At 40.4% G+C, this 19189-nt stretch overlaps 1 protein-coding gene across 2 annotated transcripts in view; it reads left to right on the top strand.

Moving 5' to 3' along the window:
• Positions 1-1874: 1874 nt before the first annotated feature.
• The window catches only part of NCAM2 (neural cell adhesion molecule 2), a 582026-nt gene continuing 564711 nt past the window's right edge, over positions 1875-19189 (top strand). For both annotated transcript variants that reach the window (XM_030579736.1, XM_030579747.1), the window contains exon 1: positions 1875-2070. In XM_030579736.1, coding sequence (XP_030435596.1) covers positions 2019-2070 — 52 coding nt within the window. In that variant the 5' untranslated portion in view covers positions 1875-2018. The remainder of the gene's footprint in view (positions 2071-19189) is intronic.

The following is a 19189-nucleotide window of genomic DNA, read 5'->3' as shown; positions in this document are numbered from 1 at the left end:
AAACATTACTGTTCAGGAAGGTACATAAGTATGGATTTAACATATGCTGAAGTGCTTTCCTAAATCAGGGCCCAAAGTCCATTGGAATCAATTGGAGTCTTCCATTTTAGGCTTGGATTAGATCCATAGCCTATTGAAGTCACAGACTGCTGAACCTGCCATATATTGGTTTCACCAATACTTCATACAGAATGACAGTCACCAAACTCATTTTCATTGTACAAGAAGCTGCTTCTTTTTCATTTTGTAATGTATGCTCCAAAAATGTTTCCCCGTAAGAGCAGGGTGGCCTAGCATATCCTCAGAATAATTACCTATTTGATTTATATAGTAAAGATTAACCACTGACCACAAGTATCTCACTTTTTTCTCTATTAATATTATCTGAATATATTTCTGAGAATTCTAAATGTCATCCACTAAAAGCAACCATTCAGTTTTATTAAATTTCTTGTTGTGTCCAGCAAGGTTTGGCTAATGGTATGATCTTCCTTTCCTGTAGCTCCATTTTTTTCATAAGTATTTCCCAGCAAGTGTCAGGCTGAAGATATTTATCATGTTACTTTAGGTTAGTTTTCTATAAACAGCTCCCTCCCCCAAATAAAAGGCTGGAGGGAAAAGGATCTCAAATATTATGAAAGTGTTAATTATGTTAATTGCATATCACAGCTCTCTGTCAAAATAAATCTGCCTTTATCTCCCATTATGTATCAGAGAGAGGGTAAGGTGATGAGTTCATACATGAGGCTCCTGAGTCCAAAGTTCAATGAAGAATAGGATGAATTTTACCTTTTCAAAGTCATTCTGGTTAAAAATTCCTGTCTTTTCTTCTTTTTTAAGAAAGTGAACTCTTCATAGAGCAAGGTCTGTAATGAGACTGTACTGACTGCAGTCTCAGGAAATGTAAAAACTGCAAGCTGTATGCTTTAGTGTAGAATGGTTTCAAAATAGACTCCTACAAATCGTAGAGAATCCCCCCCCCTTCTTTTCGCTAATAAAAAAAGTCAAAACAGGAAATTTCCTAGACAAGTAAATGAACAGGTGTAAAGATCTGTGACATTTTAAAAACATAAACGAGACTCCCAAATGTCTCATAGCATAATAATATAACAGTACCGTAATACACACAGAAAGGCTGACAAGACCCAAACAAACCACAGCATTATGCTCACAACAAGGGGAGGGGGGAAACACGCCCCACGCAAACACCTTCACACCTACCCCCAATGTGCTGGAACAATTTGTACAGTGGGGGTGCTGAGAGCCATTGAACCAAACTGTAACCCCTGTTCAAGATGGGAACCACTTCAAGCCAGGGGTGCAGCAGCACCCCATTGCGCCAGCACCAAAGCCTGCCCCACGAATAGAAGACCAAAGGCACCCACCGCTGCTCCCCACACACGCACCCTGCCCAACGCACGTTGGCCCGACTCCCGCAGGCGACAGGCACAAGCCCTCCTGCAAAGGCGAGCTCCGGCTGCGAGCCAAGAGCGAGCTGCAGCCCCCGCGCTGCTCATCTCCCCTAGTGCCCCTGCTGCCGCACAGCCCTGCGCCCCTTGCCGGCAACGCCCCCGCCTCTCCCGGGAGCGAGGAGCAGCCTCGCAGTCCTGTGCAACCCCCCGGAAGCTTCCTCAGCCCAGCCGCCGCCGCCGCCGCCGCCGCTGCTTCCCCAGGCGGCATCGGACAGGCCAGACCGATGCCGCCCCGCGCCAGGCTGCACCAGCCCCCAGGGTGCCCGGCAGCTGCAGCAGCTACCGCGAGCTGACCGGCGGAGGAATCCCAGCTCCTGTGAGAGAGCCGAGCACGCGGAGGGATACATGCTCGCTCGCCGCCTGCCCACCTCCTCCTCCGCTGCTGATATAGTGCGGCGCGGAGCGGCGCTGGCAGTCACTTGGCGAGCGGCGCTGCCCGGGCTGTGCGTGCGAGCCGGGAGCTGCGGCCAGAGCGGCGGCGGCGGCTGGGTTTTCCTGCGCTCGGCATTTAACTTGGGAACTGTCCACCAGCGTGAGCTCCTGAACATGAACCGCCTCTCTCTCTACCTGCTCGGATTGCTCCTCAGTAGCGGGCAAGGTAGGAGCGGGGCTTTCTTGCATATCCTAGCTACTCTCCACATCACAATGCGCTCTAATTACTTGCAGTCACCAAAAATAAGCAAAGATTGCTCACCCCAAAGGCCATCGGGGAAAAAGCCTGTTCAACCTCTCCCACCACCCCAAAGTTGTATTTTGTTATCGCTTAAAAATGTCTACAAGAAAAAAAATGTTATTTAGATGTAAAAGAAAAGAAAAAGCTGGAAGATAACTGCACTTAGGTGCTTTGCTTGGGATTTTGTCTTTTTTTCCTAATAATTAATGTGTTTTGGGTTGTTGGTTTTGTGTGTGTGGTTTGTTTGCTTTTTTTTTTTTTTTTTTTTTTTTTTTTTTTTTTGGAAGAGTTTGTATCAGTAAAAAAAGACAACCTCAAACCGATGCATGTTTTGAAATTCAGGTCTGCTATTTCGTGTGCAGCCAATGTGGGCTTTATTTGTAAGAAAAAGGATTTTGTGCTCTCCCCCCCCCATCCCGTTGTCAGTGAGAAGTAATACTTGAAGCCTGCCTGTCAAAATCTTTCTCCTTCTGTAATAAGACATGGCTGAGGATGGTTCATTTCAGTCTATTGGAAAGTGGAAACGAATTGTTGTGATCAGTAAAGAAGGGTATCTGTGACAGTGAGGTGAATGTGTGAGTATCTATATGTCCGGATATAGGGATGTGTGTATAACATTTAAAATAAAATAATGCTGAAAAGGCAGGTGTTTGGAGAGAAGTGAAATAGACTAACATTACACCTGTATGTACTGCTTGCTTTAATTTTCCTCAATACAAATATTCACATTGTACAGCAGTTGACCCTAAGATATAGATTTGGTGTTTTGTATATTACCTATACATTTATTTCTAGGTTTATTCTACTTTTAGAGAGAGAGAGAGGGACGAGGGGGACTGATAGGAGGGGTTGTGCTTGTGGTTATGACACATTGACCGTTCCCCTTTGTGTAAACTAATTACACTATTTCAAACTGCTCAGACAAGTTTTTGGTGTTAATTTAAAACTGAACTAGATTTCTCTTCCTTCCCTCCTAGTCCCCCGTTTAAGGATCTACAAATTACATCTGGAATCACCACACTAAATTCCAGGACCTGGTGAAAAATGATTGTGTGTATGTGTGTCGCATGCAATTCTTTTTAGGGGGAAAAAGAAATAAATCAGTTAAGGCACAGTGTCGGAGCTGGTGCTCCAGACAGTTTTCACCTCTGCTGCTTTTCTGCCAGCAGGGGGTGGTAGAGCTCCATTCAGGTGATTGCCTTCTTAGTATCTGGCTGTATTAAGGAAAGAGAGTGAGAGTCTGTCTTCTATCATTCTTCAAGCACAGCTTGACATTTTGGATGTGAAGCCTTCATTTCCCCTTCCCCCGCCATAGGAGCAGAAGTGACACAATCAGATGCAGATTAGCAGCACTCACACACAGACTAGGGAGCAGTTAGGATTGACTATCTATGGCAGAGGGGTTTTATCCACTAGCTTGTAAAGTGCCTGTGCAAACTATTACACTTAAAAAAAAAGGCATTGGGGTTGTAAAGAGCTGCAGATCCCCTCATAATTGCAGTTACTGTACGTTTAAAGCTCCTGTCATGTAGGACATTTTGTTTAAGAAGTGGTGAGTAGCAAAGAGCCATCAGACACTGTCGAACTATGCAGAATTGCCTCTGTGCTTTCACCATCTCTGAGTGAGCTCTGGAGCTATCACAGTTAACAATTCAGTAACAGTCTGGAGAATTTTCACCATAGCCATATACTGGGGTGGGGGAAGCATCCCTCAGAATTTGCATTGACCCAGCTAGGTGTAGAGGATATATAGGTGGTGTTTGCAGTGCCTGGAAAGCAGAGAATGGAAGAAAGCAAGTTTGCAAATTATGATTATTCTCTAGCTGCACTTGGAAAGGATTGCATAGCCTGGAAATCTAGCATTGCAAATACCAGGAGTTAGGCAGTGGGGTGAAATTTACAAATGCCATTAAGGAAGGCTGAACAAGAGTTTTAACAATGACAAATGAGAGAGGTGTGTGTATGTATGTGTGTGTGTTTTGTGCATATATAATATAATATCTGGTGGCACTGTCAACAGACAACCACTATTTTTGTATTAGAAAATCAGGGAGAATGAGACTGTCTAGATGTGGAAGGAACAAACAACCTTAATCGGCTACAATAAATGGTGAATGGGAGTGAGAGAAGCATCTGTGTAATGAAAATCTCTTTATTTAGGTTGCTAGGGAGAAAAAAAATGGATTCCTGAAAAATAAATACTGTCTGGGCAAGGAATGTATAGATAAAAGTTTACTTAAAGGAAATGACAAAAAAACTGAAGAATTTCTTGAAATGCCTTTCACAATCTGAAAGGCTGCTCTGTAGACACTTGGGATTTATCTTCTAACCAGTCTGAGTATTTGGGGATGCAGTAGCAAGGACATTCACATCATCAGCATGAGTATTTAAAAAAAAATTCTGAATCATCTGTATGTTATGTTTTTTTAATAGAGAAGGAGTCTGGATACAAAAATAAGCCAGTCAACCATCACTGGGGTCATTTGCTTTAGAAATACTAAAAACCTAGGTTGAGGATTTATGTTTCCAGCAATATAGTTGCAGTGGATTTTATGAAGCATGATTGAAGCTATTTCGTTGGGAAGTACTGTTAGATTGGGGAAAGGAAATGATGATGTATTCCATTTTAAGCAGTCAAAACGTTTTTTGAAACTAAGCAGCTGACTGCAAGCAAATGACAGAAGTGAAAAACTGACTAACTTAAGTGCTTATCAATGTCATAATTAGCTAACAGGGCCAAATACTCCCACTCCTAACTTTCATCATAGAGGAGCAAGTTCCTTTTCACTGGCAATGTCTTTAAACTGCAACTAAAAAAGATTTATTTTTTTGTCACCTCTCATAGGTGCTTAGAGAATCCTTCCAGTGTGGACTGCCCCACGTTAAATTAGTACTGGGGGAAGAAACAACCACCCCCCCTAAATACCCCCACCAATACTAGGCTATATATAAGTTAATCTTTTATCAGGTATGGAAATATGGGAACAAAAGAGAGTAGGCTTACTCAATCTTTTCTAGTAACTATGGACACTGATTGATAGTGAATGAAGCAGTTACCATTCAAGATGTCACTGTTCAAAATTTTACTGGTATGGGTAGGAGACGTTTCTCTGGGTTGCCACACTATAATCCTTCCCTTTTATTAAGCTGGAATACAAAAACTGCTGTGGTCGAATTTCAGTTATTTTAAACCCACACATGATGCTGTGGTAAGAGATGAATTTGTATGTGTATCAAATATTTTCCCTGCCATTCCCTGTGCTTGAAGTTTCATCCTTTCCTGATGTAATATGGGGGGAAAAAAGCATGTTTTTAGTTCTTACCTCTGTGTTGCCTATGCAGAAGTTAATCTGTTCTGCTGCTGTGTTTCCTGCTAGCCACATGCAGTGTTTCCTTCCAGAAAGTTCTAATAAGAGCTTATTCATCAATCAAGAACATCTCTCAAAATAGAGGCCAGATGTGTCACATAGTCTTTTTTGAGTCTTTTTTTTGAGTGAGATTGCAGGGATGAAATACTGGCTCTACTGAAATCAATCGGAATTGTACCATTGACTTCAGTAGGGCCAGGATTTTACCCCAGATAACATCATCTAGTTGGGTCAAGGTTTTTGGTGCCTTCTGGTACCTTGAAAATCTTCTTTCTCTCCCAGTTACGCATTTATAAAACATCAGCAACAACATAAAAATAAAATACACTCCTACCCTCATCTCCCTATAAAGCAAGTGCATTGCAGCCAACCCGGAATGTCTGAGAGTCTACTGTTTACCAACTGATGGAAGAGTCCTATTTTGGGTGGATACAAGGACACCTGGAAGATACAACAGAGTGATCTTTTACCAAGGCAGGGGTTGCTTGAGAAGTGTCACCTGAAGGTGGATGGTGAGAAAACTGAACATTTTTTACAAAGGAACAAACAAACATCCCTGTATTTGAAGGGTGGAGGCATTTTAAGTTAGTTTGCAACAGCGCTGTAAAGTAGAAAAAATGTAGAGATAGTCCCAGGAGGTCTTCTATAGAATAAAGCACCAGAGAGAGAACACTGATTCTTCCTAATAGTTTGAACTAATGGTTGTTGGTTTTTTTTTTTTCTAGTGGGAGTTGTTTATTTATTTCATCATACTTTTATTATACTTGATGTGTGTTAACATAGAAAAATGACCAAATTATAAATGTCTTGCAAGAGAAAATTAACTTCCTGCTTTTTTTTAAAAGACCTTGGAATACGAACATTATATTTATTTCCCTTTTTTGTGACCTTTCCACAGAAGTTGTCCAGCCCTGGTGATTGTTTATACATGGTTTTCTTAAATTGCTGAAGGAAGTTTACATTCAGCTAATGCCACAGATTCCCATTCAAAAAGGTCAAGATATTAAAATGATGACATTTTAGAAAATTGACTTATAATTTTGTTTAAATTACAATTTGTGGCTAATTATGCTGTTGTACCTGCATTATAAGGTGCAATATGGGAGACGAGGACACATTTCAGTCAGTTATGGAATTCAGATAGTCCTTTATATCCAGAAATTAGGAATGAAAAGTTCCAAATTATTCTAGCTAAGGATCTGTCCCATCTCATCTTAAAGAACATTTTTGATTTTATAACATTTATTTAATTTATAAAATTAGGATAATGTGGTTGATCCTAGGGTTGCTCATATTACAAATTATGATTATTGGACTGGGCCAATTTAATGATTTTGAAGATCACAAAGTGAAGTGGCTTGGCAAGAAAAAATGTGGATATTATATTAAATTGTAGTAGTTCCAGATTTTTGAAGGCACATTTAAGGCTGAGTGACTAAAATTATGCCTGTCATGTTAAACGTATCTTATTAATATCAGGCATTTTAGATTTGATTAATTATGATAGCTAAATCTTAAAAAAAACCCAACAACAACCACCCACAACTATATCCTCTAGGCTGTTAATAAAATAATTTAATTTTCAGTGGCTAAATTTAAACTCAGAATAATTTACAATTAGAAGTTCAGCATTTAGAACACTATTTGGTATTACTTCAGTAATCTCATGATGGCCAGCTTCAACAAGATAATGCTACATTCACTTCAACAAACTGGTATTTTGAATAGTTTTCTTACACAGACCAAATGTCTATCTAGCCCAGTATCTTGTCTTCTGACAGTGGCCAATGACAGGTGCTCCAGAGGGACTGAAGAGAACAGGTAATCATCAAGTGATCCATCCCTTGTCTTCCATTCCCAGCTTCTTGCAAATGGAGGCTAGGGACACCATCCCTGCTCATACCAAAACCAAAACCCTGCTAAAACCAACACTGCCCCCTGGAAAAAAAAAGCAACATTACCAAGCAAAAATCATACGTGTTTTATCTTTTCTGTTGGAAAAGTTTCTATTGTTTTGTAAAACAGAAACCATAACAAATATATACAGACAAATATAGTTTTATAAGCCCTTGCTCAGACTGTGAGTAGTTCCACTGAAGCCTCATGGGGCTGATCTACTGCCTAGAGTAGTTAATTGGAGTCTTTCTACTGATTTCAGTGGGCTTTGGATCAGGCCCTAGCACCTGCACAAGTACCTTTCTGATCTGGAGCCACAATGAACAGTTTGGATTTGAAGAAATATAGATTGGGAAGATCCCGTCTAGCTGGATAACTTTTGATGTGGTTTATGGAACACACTTTCTTTAAGGACTTAATTAACAGAACATTCATAGTGATACACCTATGCTTCAGAATTTACAACGTTAATGACCTGGCACCGAAGCAGAGTCTTGAACTTCTGAGTCTAAAGTAAGATCTACTGCAAAGTGAGTTATGTGTACTGTACTTATTTCTAGAAAATTATTGGTGCTGTGACCAAAACCTGTTCACTTTAGGCAGATGAGTGTTTCCATTGACTTCAGTGAGACTATATGAGAATAACAAACAGGACTTGGCCTTCTAACAGGAATTATTTCCTTCTTGTTTCCAATGTGATTAATTTCAGTAAGGAATGATTATGCACTGAACCGTGTTTCTATATGATGAATTTCGGGTTGTCTGCAGTTTCTACCCTGCAGATGTGACACCTATGCATAAACAAACTACTGTAAAATACTTTTGTAATGTTTTCCCTTATCCGTCATTTTTTTTTTTTTAGAATAGAAATATATTGTTTATTGATTTCTGGTATGATTTAATGGGATGTTGAGAAATAGGTTTAAGAGAGGAACTTTGTTCTGAATATGTCTGTCAAATAATGCATTGATCTTTGAGTAAGGCTGCAGCCATATCAAAGACAGGCTCTGATCTCAGCTCTCACATTGTAAGCAGGTTCAGGTCTGATCTGGTCAGCACTTCAACAGAAAACATCCAAGACAAATCTGGATACTGCAGGAAGTGATTTTGATAAGTCAGTAGGTTTGGGCATAATTCCTTCCCAGTCAGAACTGACAACTAATGTCTTTTAGAGAAGATATAAAAATGGGATCCTGATGGTTTATGGTCATCAATAGTACCGTAACACTTCTCTGAAAAATAGATCAGCCTTTTTCCTTTATATCCTGGCTAAATTTGTTTGTTTTTTGCCTACTTAAAATTCTCTATGTAATTTCAGCTGGGTAGATTATTTTTATGTCTTGTTCTAAACAGTTGTACAATGTTGCTGAGCATTCATAAACAACTACCAAAGGTGGATGCATTTCAGCAGTTTGTGAAGTGGTTCTTTAATGATACATCATTTTGTAAAGCTCTTTAGAATTTTCTGGGTTGAGAAATGATACATAAATATAAGATATTAATATTAATATATTCTGTTGCTCCCATCTGCAGTTTCCTTTTCTAATCAGTTAAGTTTACACTGAATATTTACAGTGCAGCCCTAGTTTAAATACCAAGAAGAATGGTGTAGATTTTGTGTAGACTGAAATTCTTGAAGTAGATTGGCACTATACTAGACAAAATGATGGTGTCCTCAATGTTGTATTCAAACAGCAGTCTTTGTAATGTATCATAGATTCCACAGTGAAACAAATTTCCATTACTGTTCTCATTATTAAAACACACTGGACCATGTTCAGACCTGGTGCAGACAGTTTCAAATCCATTAATTTAAAGAGCGCTGCAGCAGGGCTGAATTTGGCCTACGTTGTCTAGTGCTTTGTGAGGGTGGCTTTAAACCTGGCTTACTTTTCAAATGAGGAATTTCAAACAGAGATGAGGTATTTGGAGAGAGGTATAGAGCAATGAGAAATAAGAGCACTTCTAGCCTTGTGGTACAGATTGTATGCAGGTGTTTCCAAAGTACCTCGTGGATGGCTACCTTAATAAATCACAGAGAGGGGTAGTTCACTCCTTTGCTCATGAATAATGCAAACTCTAGAATTTTTCTTAAACTATAACATAAAAGGTACTGTCCTTTTTTTACTAAACAATCAAAGCAAAATAAACAAAAAGTAATCAAATATTTGTTTCTGTATATGAGATGCTGAAGGATGATTGGTAGAAATAAAATAGTACCCACCATTTTCTTTGGAGTCACTGAACATTCACATATTGTTTATGAACTGGATACTAGAAATATAGTTAGAATAGTATTCAACCAGTGAATGTATGGTCTCTTCTGTTTTATGTTGATGCCCAGGGGGCTAATTGTACATAAACTTTTTTGTTTCATAATTTTTGGGCATAGTGATCAGTTGTTGACAATCATCTTTTTCCAAGCACTTCACATTCAAATAACGTTTCCTTAGATATGCAGAAAAAAAGTCATTGATGAGTAGTACTTTCTGGCAAATAACATAATTATAATATTTCATTTGCTCTAGCATCTGCTGTGTATCAGATATAATTGATTAGGACAGTCAGATATTACCGTATTCATCTATTATGGTTATGGGGTCAAATTCTCCCCTCTGATACACATGTACAATCCATACTGAAGTCACTGGGTGTTGTATCTGCATATACAAGTGGAGAATTTGAGGCCTGACCCTGCTACTAGTCCTCATATGAGGTTTTCAGTACTACAGATCGTTGCTCTTAATGTTTCATGTTCCATTTGTAAAATACCTGCATGTTTTCAAGCACTTTTCAACTTGTTAATTGCATTTATATTTTGATATAAATGAAAGGAATTCCTTTTACTGAAAAATCAACATTAAATTATTGATTTGTATTTACAGAAATAATTGAAAATTACAAAGATGAAAGTCAGTTATATCAAGGTGTTATTGCCTCTCAGTGACTCTGTATGAGATGTTCACTTTATAAGTAAAAATTATTTTCCTATCTAAATTTCAGTGTTTTATACTCTGAAAGTCAAGCTGGTCTTTTCTTGAACATGAATTATCAGTAATAAAAGGTCTTATATAAAATGCAATAATGCACATACACACTCTGTATGAGTGTAGACTTGTCAGTGTCAGCACCCTGCTTTGAGTGTTTGAAATGCATATCCTAATTATTTTCATGTGAACAATCTATAGTAATATATTCTGAATGTACGCTGTATTTATTTCTGTACGTATTTAGTGATTTTGGGAAATTGTTTAACATGAGGAACTCTGCTGACTAAATTTTGGGTATGAAACAGCAATATTTCCATGTACAGAACTCTCACTCTCAAAACAGAGATTTGTTCTCAAGTAAGGCTTGCAGATTCAGGTGTTTCAATTGCAGTTTTCAGGAGCTATTCACAGCTGTGAATAATATGCACCATAATCGCCTTATTAAGTAAATAGGCAAAAATCTCAAGTAAAGGATACAAGATCAAGATCAAGTTGTATCTTTATGGAATCTAAATAGTGGGTATACTTCTGCTTCTCGGGTGAGTGAGTATTTCCAGAAGATTAGTGCTCTATAATAGTATAAGAGGACCAAGTGACATGCTGATGTAATAAACTGGTTCTTTTTGAGATAAACCGTGCTCATTGATTAGAAGGAAGATGTTTTATTTGTTTATAAAATCTAAATAAAATAGGTCTTGTAGGTATTATATGCAACTTTTGGAATAAATGAGAAAATTTGACCTTTGTGTCTTTTAATCATTAAACAGCTTTAGCTCATCATTACCCAGGTCAATGCTTTTTTGAAAGTAGAATATTTTTTGTAGGGGAATTTACCTTTCAACGCAAATGCACTGTTTGTGGTTTGTGTATGTCTCAGAGGATTTTTTTAATTATTATTTTTGTTTGGTCTATGGCTTTGTAACACCCATCAAAATTGTTTTTAAGACATTCAGTATTCAGATCATGTTGCTAAGTCATTGAAGCATTGTGGCTGAATGATTGGATGTTAAATGGATTTGTGCCAATTTATGTGCCAGGCATTGAGTCCAACAGCTTCTTAGCACTTGGGTAAAATTCACTTCCTCTCCCCCCACCAATCCATGGGTTTGTATTAGAATTCTGTGAATATTTTTGATCATGTATGCTGTATGATTTATATGATTCTTTTTACAATTGTTTATTGTCTTTGTTGGACTTTTTCAGAGTGGAAATTTTTTACAGTTTTCCTAACTTCATTGTTGAAGTATCCTGGTTTTTACCATTCATAGCAAAATGAGACTGCATAAGTATCCTTTATTTTTGTCAGGAGTAAATTCTTGTCCTGAGTATTATTTCTGTGCCGAAGGTATTAGCTGAAAATTCTATTTGCTAACATGTTGATGCTTATAAAACTATTCTTTATGTGTGTTTTATATATTTTGTTGTGTGTATTTTTTCTGTCACACTTCCAGACATCTGAGTGTAAGAAAAGACCTCTCTGGACTGACACCTGAGGAACTTTTCTTTATTGTATTCTCTTCTGTGAGTACTCAGTTTGTGCTACCTTCCATTAGCTGGGTGGGTGGTTGGATTCTCATTCTGCTTTGTGTTACATGTTAACAGTAAAGCTGATTGGAGAAATTATTTTTTCCTGTGACAATATTTGATGAAAAGAAAAACAATTTTGTTCCTGTAGAAAAATTTCTTTGAATTTTTTCAAGTATAAAAAAAAGGAGGTTGGGGGAAATTGGTTTCTCGATGAAAATCTAACATTTTTTGGCAACCCAGACATTTTCTGACATGTTTCTGTTTTAACAAAATGATTGCACTGCACCTGAAGCAGGTGGGGAATGTTGTCCAGGCTTCCTAAAGGAAGGTAACAGTACTTTATGGTAGTGGTGGGAAGGAGGTCAGAAACTACTGCAGAAAGGTGGGTGGCAGTCAGTTTTGTGGCACTGACTCTTCTCTGGGAATGTAAGAGACAGAAAGCTTTAAAAGTGCAAGCCCCTGGAGTTGGAAGCCCTTTCTCCATGCAGCAGGCAAGGCAGCACCCACCTTCCCTCCCCTAGAGGTTCAAATGTCAGGTTTGGTTAGGATCTGCTGTGGGCATTGCACTAGTTGCTCCTTTTTAGAGGGGCTGGGGATTTTCCCTCACAGCATATTGGCTTCCATGGAGTGGGGTTTTTTCACCTTCCCCACAGTGGGTGTGAGGGAGGACCTTTTCTGGTGAGGAGAAAAGATGGTTAGGTGATATGTCGCAACTTGTTTTGTAAGTGTGGGGCACGTGTCCAGGGCAGGTATTCCAGAGGGAAGGCATCCAGTGACCAGATAAGTTGCCTAGAACATAAAAGGATTTAAAAAGAGGTGTTGGTTAAAGGAATAGAATGGGTGGTGGTGGTGGTGGTTCAGGGCTCCTATGATTGGTATGGCAGGGAGTCATTTGACTAAACACAGAGTTACCTGCACTGTACACTCTTATCTGCCAGGTGGTCCCAGATATCTAATAATAAAGTTGCAGCCTGATTAAATCCATATCAAGTGTCTCCAGCCCTTCTTTTGATATAGCCCAACAAAAGCTGTTTTCTGTTTCTTGTTTTGTTTGTGGTATTTTTCTCAGTTCCAATGAAACTTTTTGACCAGATCTAGAAAACAGGCAGTTCTTATACATTTATTATTTATTTGTATTTCTGTACTGCCTTAAGGCCCTAGTCATACACCAGCACCCCACTGAACTAGGTACTTTACAAACACAAAAACAAGAAGACCATCTCTGCACCAAGGTTGTCATCTCTCATTCTGCTTTAGTGCCGCTTTGTCAATCCTGATTTTTTTGGGCAGGAAGAAATTTACATTTGCTCCTGACTTTTTGCAAGATCTCACCTTCTGTGGTTGAATTGGCAAGTCACCAGGTCATCCTTCAGATTTCAGGTTTTGTTTGTAATTTAAGTTTATACATCTCTACATAAATTATAAGAAGAGATTGTTTCCCCATTTGAGCCTTTTGTTTCTGAAAGTGGAATGTCTCCTTTCTTATACCCAATCTGGTCTAGGTCAGGCTAGATAGGAGTATCCTTTTCTGTGTGTATGTTTTTAAAAGGAGAATACATCATGATGCTATCACTTTAGATACATTTCTATGTAAGCCTTATTCAAAATGTCTTCTGTTTTATACGGATCAGTTTATACTACTTAATCGCAACTTGAATGTTCTTGTGACTATTTTCAGGATTCTGGGTAGGGTGACCAGATAGCAACTGTGAAAAAACAGAACAGGGGATGGTGGTGGGGGTGGAGGGTGGAAGGTAAGAGGCACCTGTATAAGAAAAAGTCCCAAAAAACGGGACTGTCACTTTAGTAATGGAGCGTCTGGTCACCATATGAATGTGAACGGGTCCAATTCTGAAGGGTGCAAAGTATCCTCCACTCACGTAAAATTCAAGAGGAAAATCTCTGGGGGTTGCTCGGCAACTCAAAGGACTTAGCTGCAGGTTTTGGTGATCTAACACAAGGCTATATTAACCCATAGATGTGGACATTTATGGAGAGGTGTCCTATTTATACTAATAAAAACAATGTTGGAAAAGCTGACAGTGCATAAATGAATTTTATAACTTTATCTGTGAATATTTAATCTGAAAATCAGCAGCACATGAAAGAAATGTGAGGAGAGCTCAAGGCACAGCTTGTGAGACCTTAGCATGTCTGAGGACATGAAGAGGTCTGCCAGAGAAGGGACACATCAAACTTGGAAGGCAGAATCTTATTCTTATCATATTTGTACAGCTCAAGTGTACTTTGAGCACATAATGTTTTTCATTATGGTTCTGAAAGATTTAAGTATTAACACTGGAAAACCACCGTTAGCTTGATGCATGGTATCCTGTCCTTCTGTGCTTAACTATGGGTTGTGTTTTTGTCATAAGAACTTCTCCCCATTAAGGTTTGAACAGAGATCAATAGGACTATTTCCTGGAGACAGAGTGAACACTGTGCAGATGTCATTTTCTATGATGTCAGTCTCTATTATATGTGTCTGTTGTTTGTAGGGTAACCTTTTTGCATCTAAAAAATATGCTAAGATGAGAGATTGTCAAACTTTTATAAGAGTTGCAGTATCATGGCATTTCTCACAAGTCTCACTTGGTTTCACAAATATATGTTCTGTATCTTCAGTTCACATTCCTTTTACAACATTTTGTATCTCTGTAAATATATACTGATGTTCCCAATTTTTCAGTGATTTGGTTTCGTTACAGCATGTTTAGACAATTAGAGGCCACTTTTTAACATGCTTGTTTACTAAACTCACTGAAAGGTAACTCCAGAGAGTATAAAGTTCCAGATATGTCTCTTTACTCTGTAAATGTAGATAACCAGGATAAAGAATTACCAATCCAGCGAAAATAACTATTTCTAAGTAATTGTTAGCAAGATTGCTCAGCAAAGGAAAATAGTTTTTAACACACACAAATATTCTTGTTACATACTCTAGATGTATCATTTTTTATATATATATATATAATATATATATATATATATAGTGTGTATATATATAATGTATATTTGTTAAAAAGAGTAAGATATTGTGAATTAAATATTTTTGTGCATTTTTAATATTTGTCATGATTAATCATTTTGTCATACACCTTATTACGTTATATTATTATATATTACATTTGGGAACTAATGTCTCAGATCAAGTATGAACGGAGTGGGAATAGTTAACTTTGGCTATACTGAAAGAAGGACAGGGGACACTTGATATGGGTTTTAATCAGGCTGCAACTTTATTCGATGTCTGGGACTATTCAGCAGATAAAGTGTACAGTGGAGGCAAATGCATGTTTATTCAAATCGTTACCTGGGGCTTCCACCCCCTTCATTTTCCACCCAAGTCCCCAGCCAATCCATGGCTTGGACCTTACCATCCACCCCCCTCATAGGAGGGTTAAGGTGGGCTATAAGAATGGAGAGTGGTTGGTTTCGAGCCATAACAATCATACCATCCTCAGCCTCCCTCCCTTGTTCTGTTCCTTTATCCAGCACCTCCTTTTAAGTGCTTTACCAGGCCATTTATCTGGTCACTGGATACCTTCCCTATGGAGTACCTGCACTGGACATCTGTCACCAGGAGGTGCCAGCAATTAGCTTGGCTGCTTCCCCCACAAACCCAGTCGGGTTCCCAGACATCTCCCAACGGCCTCTTTTATAGCAGCTCAAATAGGTGAAGTCCCATTCTCCTAAAAGAACCTGTTGTCCCTTGCACTATGCCAGGATCATCAAGGATGCCAGCAGCTGGGTTGTCAATGATCGCAACACACGCCCTTCTGTAGTGGGCAGTATCTGTGACCAGCATTCCAGATCCTGAAATTGGAAGAACTCATTAAAACTTCTTTTTTAGCTGAGCTGTGTGCCCGGAGCCAAGAATTTCCATGCCACTGACAACATCATATGCTGAGGCTCCATAAAGCCAGCGTCATCTGCTTGGGTTCGTTGCTAGCTCCTGGTGCAAGCTCATGAAATCTGTCAAACTGAATATGAGACAAGGCATATGCTGTGCCATTATTCATCCCTGGCATGTGCTTGGAAGGAAAACAGATGTTAAAGTTTAAACATTGTAGAACTCATTAACTTCATAAACATGTGTGTGATCTTTACATTTGGCAGTTGATAACCTGTAGCACTACCATGTTGTCACACCTTTAACACACCCTTTAATTAGCTAGCTCTGGTTCCCAAATAACCATTGCAACTAAAACGGGGAAGAATTCCAGGAAAGTCGTATCATGCACAACCTCATTTTGCGTCCAGATAGCAGGCTGTTTCTGGGCACGTCACCTGCCTTGATAAAACACACCCCAAAACCTGTACCCCTAAAGCATCCAAATGGATTTTTAAACCCTCTTGTAATAACCATTACTCCCTCCACAAGGACACCCCACTACATTGACTCAAAAAACATTCCCACACCTCCAAGTCTTCCTTCATCTCTTTATTAACTCGTATGTAATGGTGTGGCCTGGCTATGCCTGCAGTTGCCACCAGAAGCCAGGCACAAAATGCTTGCCGCATGTCAACAACTATGCAGGCAAAGTTCAGGTGCCCCAGAATAGACTGCATGTCTTGCAGCATGAGTTTTTTGGCTCCTACAGCTCTCCTGAGCAATCTCAATAGCTCCAGAAGCTTATCCTGAGGGAGTCGCAGTATGCCTGCTCTGGTGTCCAGCTCGATCCCCAGGTAGGTCAATGTAGTGGACAGGCCCTCTGTTTTTGCTTCCGCTAGGGTTACCCCCAGTTGTTTAGCTAGGACCTGAAATGTGTCCAACAGATAAATACTCTCATCTGACCTGTCTTGTCTCACAAACAAAAAGTCATCTAAATAATGCACCACTTGTCATAGTCCAGCTGCCTCCACCACTGCCCAGTGCAACATTGTACTAAATTTTTCAAATGCTGAACAGGATATCGAACAGCTCATGGGCATAGCCTTGTCACAACAAAATTGTCCCTCACAAGAGAAACCCAAAAAGTCAGAATTCAGTTGGTCCACCAGCAGCAGTCAAAAAGCAGACTTGATATCACACTTAGCCATTAGTGTCCCCACAAGACTTAATAATACAAATGGCTTCATCAGTGGAAGAATAGCGCATGAATGTAGCGCCGGGTCTATCCCATCATTAACAGAGCCATCTCATGGGTACAAGAGGTGATGAATTAATCGGTATGTCCCTGGAGTCTTCTTGGTGATCAAACCTTGGGGGAAACCCTTAAGTTCTGTACAGGTAATTGATCAAATGGTCCTGCCACCCTGCTCTCATTTAATTTCTGTGTAATCTTTTCTTGAACAATATGTCCCATCCCAAACACTGACTTCAATTTTTTTGGATTCATGTGGGTCCTACTCCCTGAAAGGGGATCTCAAATCCCACAGTAAATCCCTCCCACAAATATGCTCCATCTGCTTTGTTAGGGTAATCTCAGAGGAGAACCCTTAGCACCTCTGTCCTAACTGGTGTTGGTGCCCGTGCCCATTGCACTGCACCCAGCTTGCCCCTCTCCCCTGCTTGTGTTCTATATCCCATAACCTGTTCCAACCGAGCCAAAGCTGTCGTTGGCACTTGAGCTACCCGCAATCCTGTTTCCTCCTTCTGACTGTCCCCTACCGCTCTGGCAAGAATGGGCTGAATAGGTCCCAAAACATGTCTCGCAAGCGGGCCTAAATTTACAGGTGCTGTGAAAACAACCACTGTCATTAAATGCCCACAAATATAATTACATGACTCAGCCCCTCTGAGCTTCCTGTAGGATGAACCAGCTACTGTCTGTGTGAACTCCTGGTCTCCTTGGAGTCATCCACTCCAGTCCCAGTATGTGACAAGGTATGTCCCACCGGATCCCAGTTTATGTTGCTGCCTTCAATTGAAACTGCTCATCATAATTAAGAGAGGACATGCCCTTAAACATATTGTATGCCCGCCTGATTGTGTCCATACACTTAAACAAGGGAGGGCTTCTCTCTGGGTAAGTCTGTACTATCACACCTGCATAGATAAGGAAGGCAGCCTCCCAGTTTTCCCATATGCTTGGCAGCTTGGGCAGCTCCCTATTCCGCTTGCTCTGCCCAGGCTTACTCTCTGTCAACACCTCCCTATGCAACAAGGATCATATGTCCATGTATTCCCCTCTCAGGACTTCATTCTTAGTTGTACTGAGCAGGTGAACTCCCATCGGGTCAGCCACCCCGGCATAACTGTACTCAGGACTGACTTATGGAGTATCCTCAGTTCCCTGCACCTCCCCAGCCCTCCTAAAAGCTGGTGAGTCAAAATGTACCCAGGGGCTTCATCCCCACTGGGGCTCCTGTACCCATGCGGGGGCACTGCCCCACCTGCCCAGCTCCTGCCTCCCAAACTTGAGCTCATGCTCGGCTTACCCTATCCAGACCTCTCACTCAGAGATGCCTGAAGTTGTTGCAGCAATTGCAAATGAGCTTGAAGCAGCTCTATATCACCATTAATGTCCCCATCAGGGTTGCACCCCCCAGTTGGGTCTGCCATGGGTCTCTGAGACTCCTGCTCCCAGGCCCAGACTATTTATTACCCCGCTAGACCCACTCCTGTCCCCCCTAGGTAAACTCACAGAGAGACAGTTTGAGCCCAGACCCCACGCCTCACTGAGGCCCCTGCAATCGTCACTCATTACCACACTGCAAGGCAGGATATCACCTGTACCAACAGTCCCACCCCCAAACCTCTGTCTGGAATTAGCGTCACCTCATCTCTTGAGTTCAGTGGAAAAAAGCATCTTGGTTCTGGGTGACCCCGTACACTTTGAAAGGTCTGCAGTGCTGTTGAGACAAACTCAGAAACAACTTCACTGACCACTTGCCATGCAGCACTGCTGACTGTCCCACTAGCAAACACAGCCTGTCCACCTGCATGAGTGGATGCTTTCCCATGAGCATCTCCATCCCTCAGCTCATGAGGCCTGCTGTGTGGGGGAAAAGAAGGGTTTTCAACACTCAGGGCTTACACCTTTATAGCCTTCTGACCTCACATTCCTTGTGGGGGGGAAGTCAGTGCAAAAAGCTGACCACCGCTCACCTTTTGCAGCAGTTTCTGACCTCCTTTCGCCCCCTCTCCTCTGCCATAAAGCACTGCTGCCTTCCTTTGGCGACAATGTTACCACCATTTCGGGGGTGTGGTGTGGTTATTCTCAAAGATTTACTGAGTTGACTTTGAGCTTTGCCCTACACGCATTTGACACAAATCTCTCCTTTGAGCTGCGCTTCCATTTATGGACAGAATACAGT

Source organism: Gopherus evgoodei, chromosome 1 (assembly GCF_007399415.2).
Source record: "Gopherus evgoodei ecotype Sinaloan lineage chromosome 1, rGopEvg1_v1.p, whole genome shotgun sequence".
Lineage (NCBI taxonomy): Eukaryota > Metazoa > Chordata > Testudines > Testudinidae > Gopherus > Gopherus evgoodei.
Note: the sequence above shows the minus strand (reverse complement) of the source record. Positions and strands in the feature narration are given on the sequence as shown.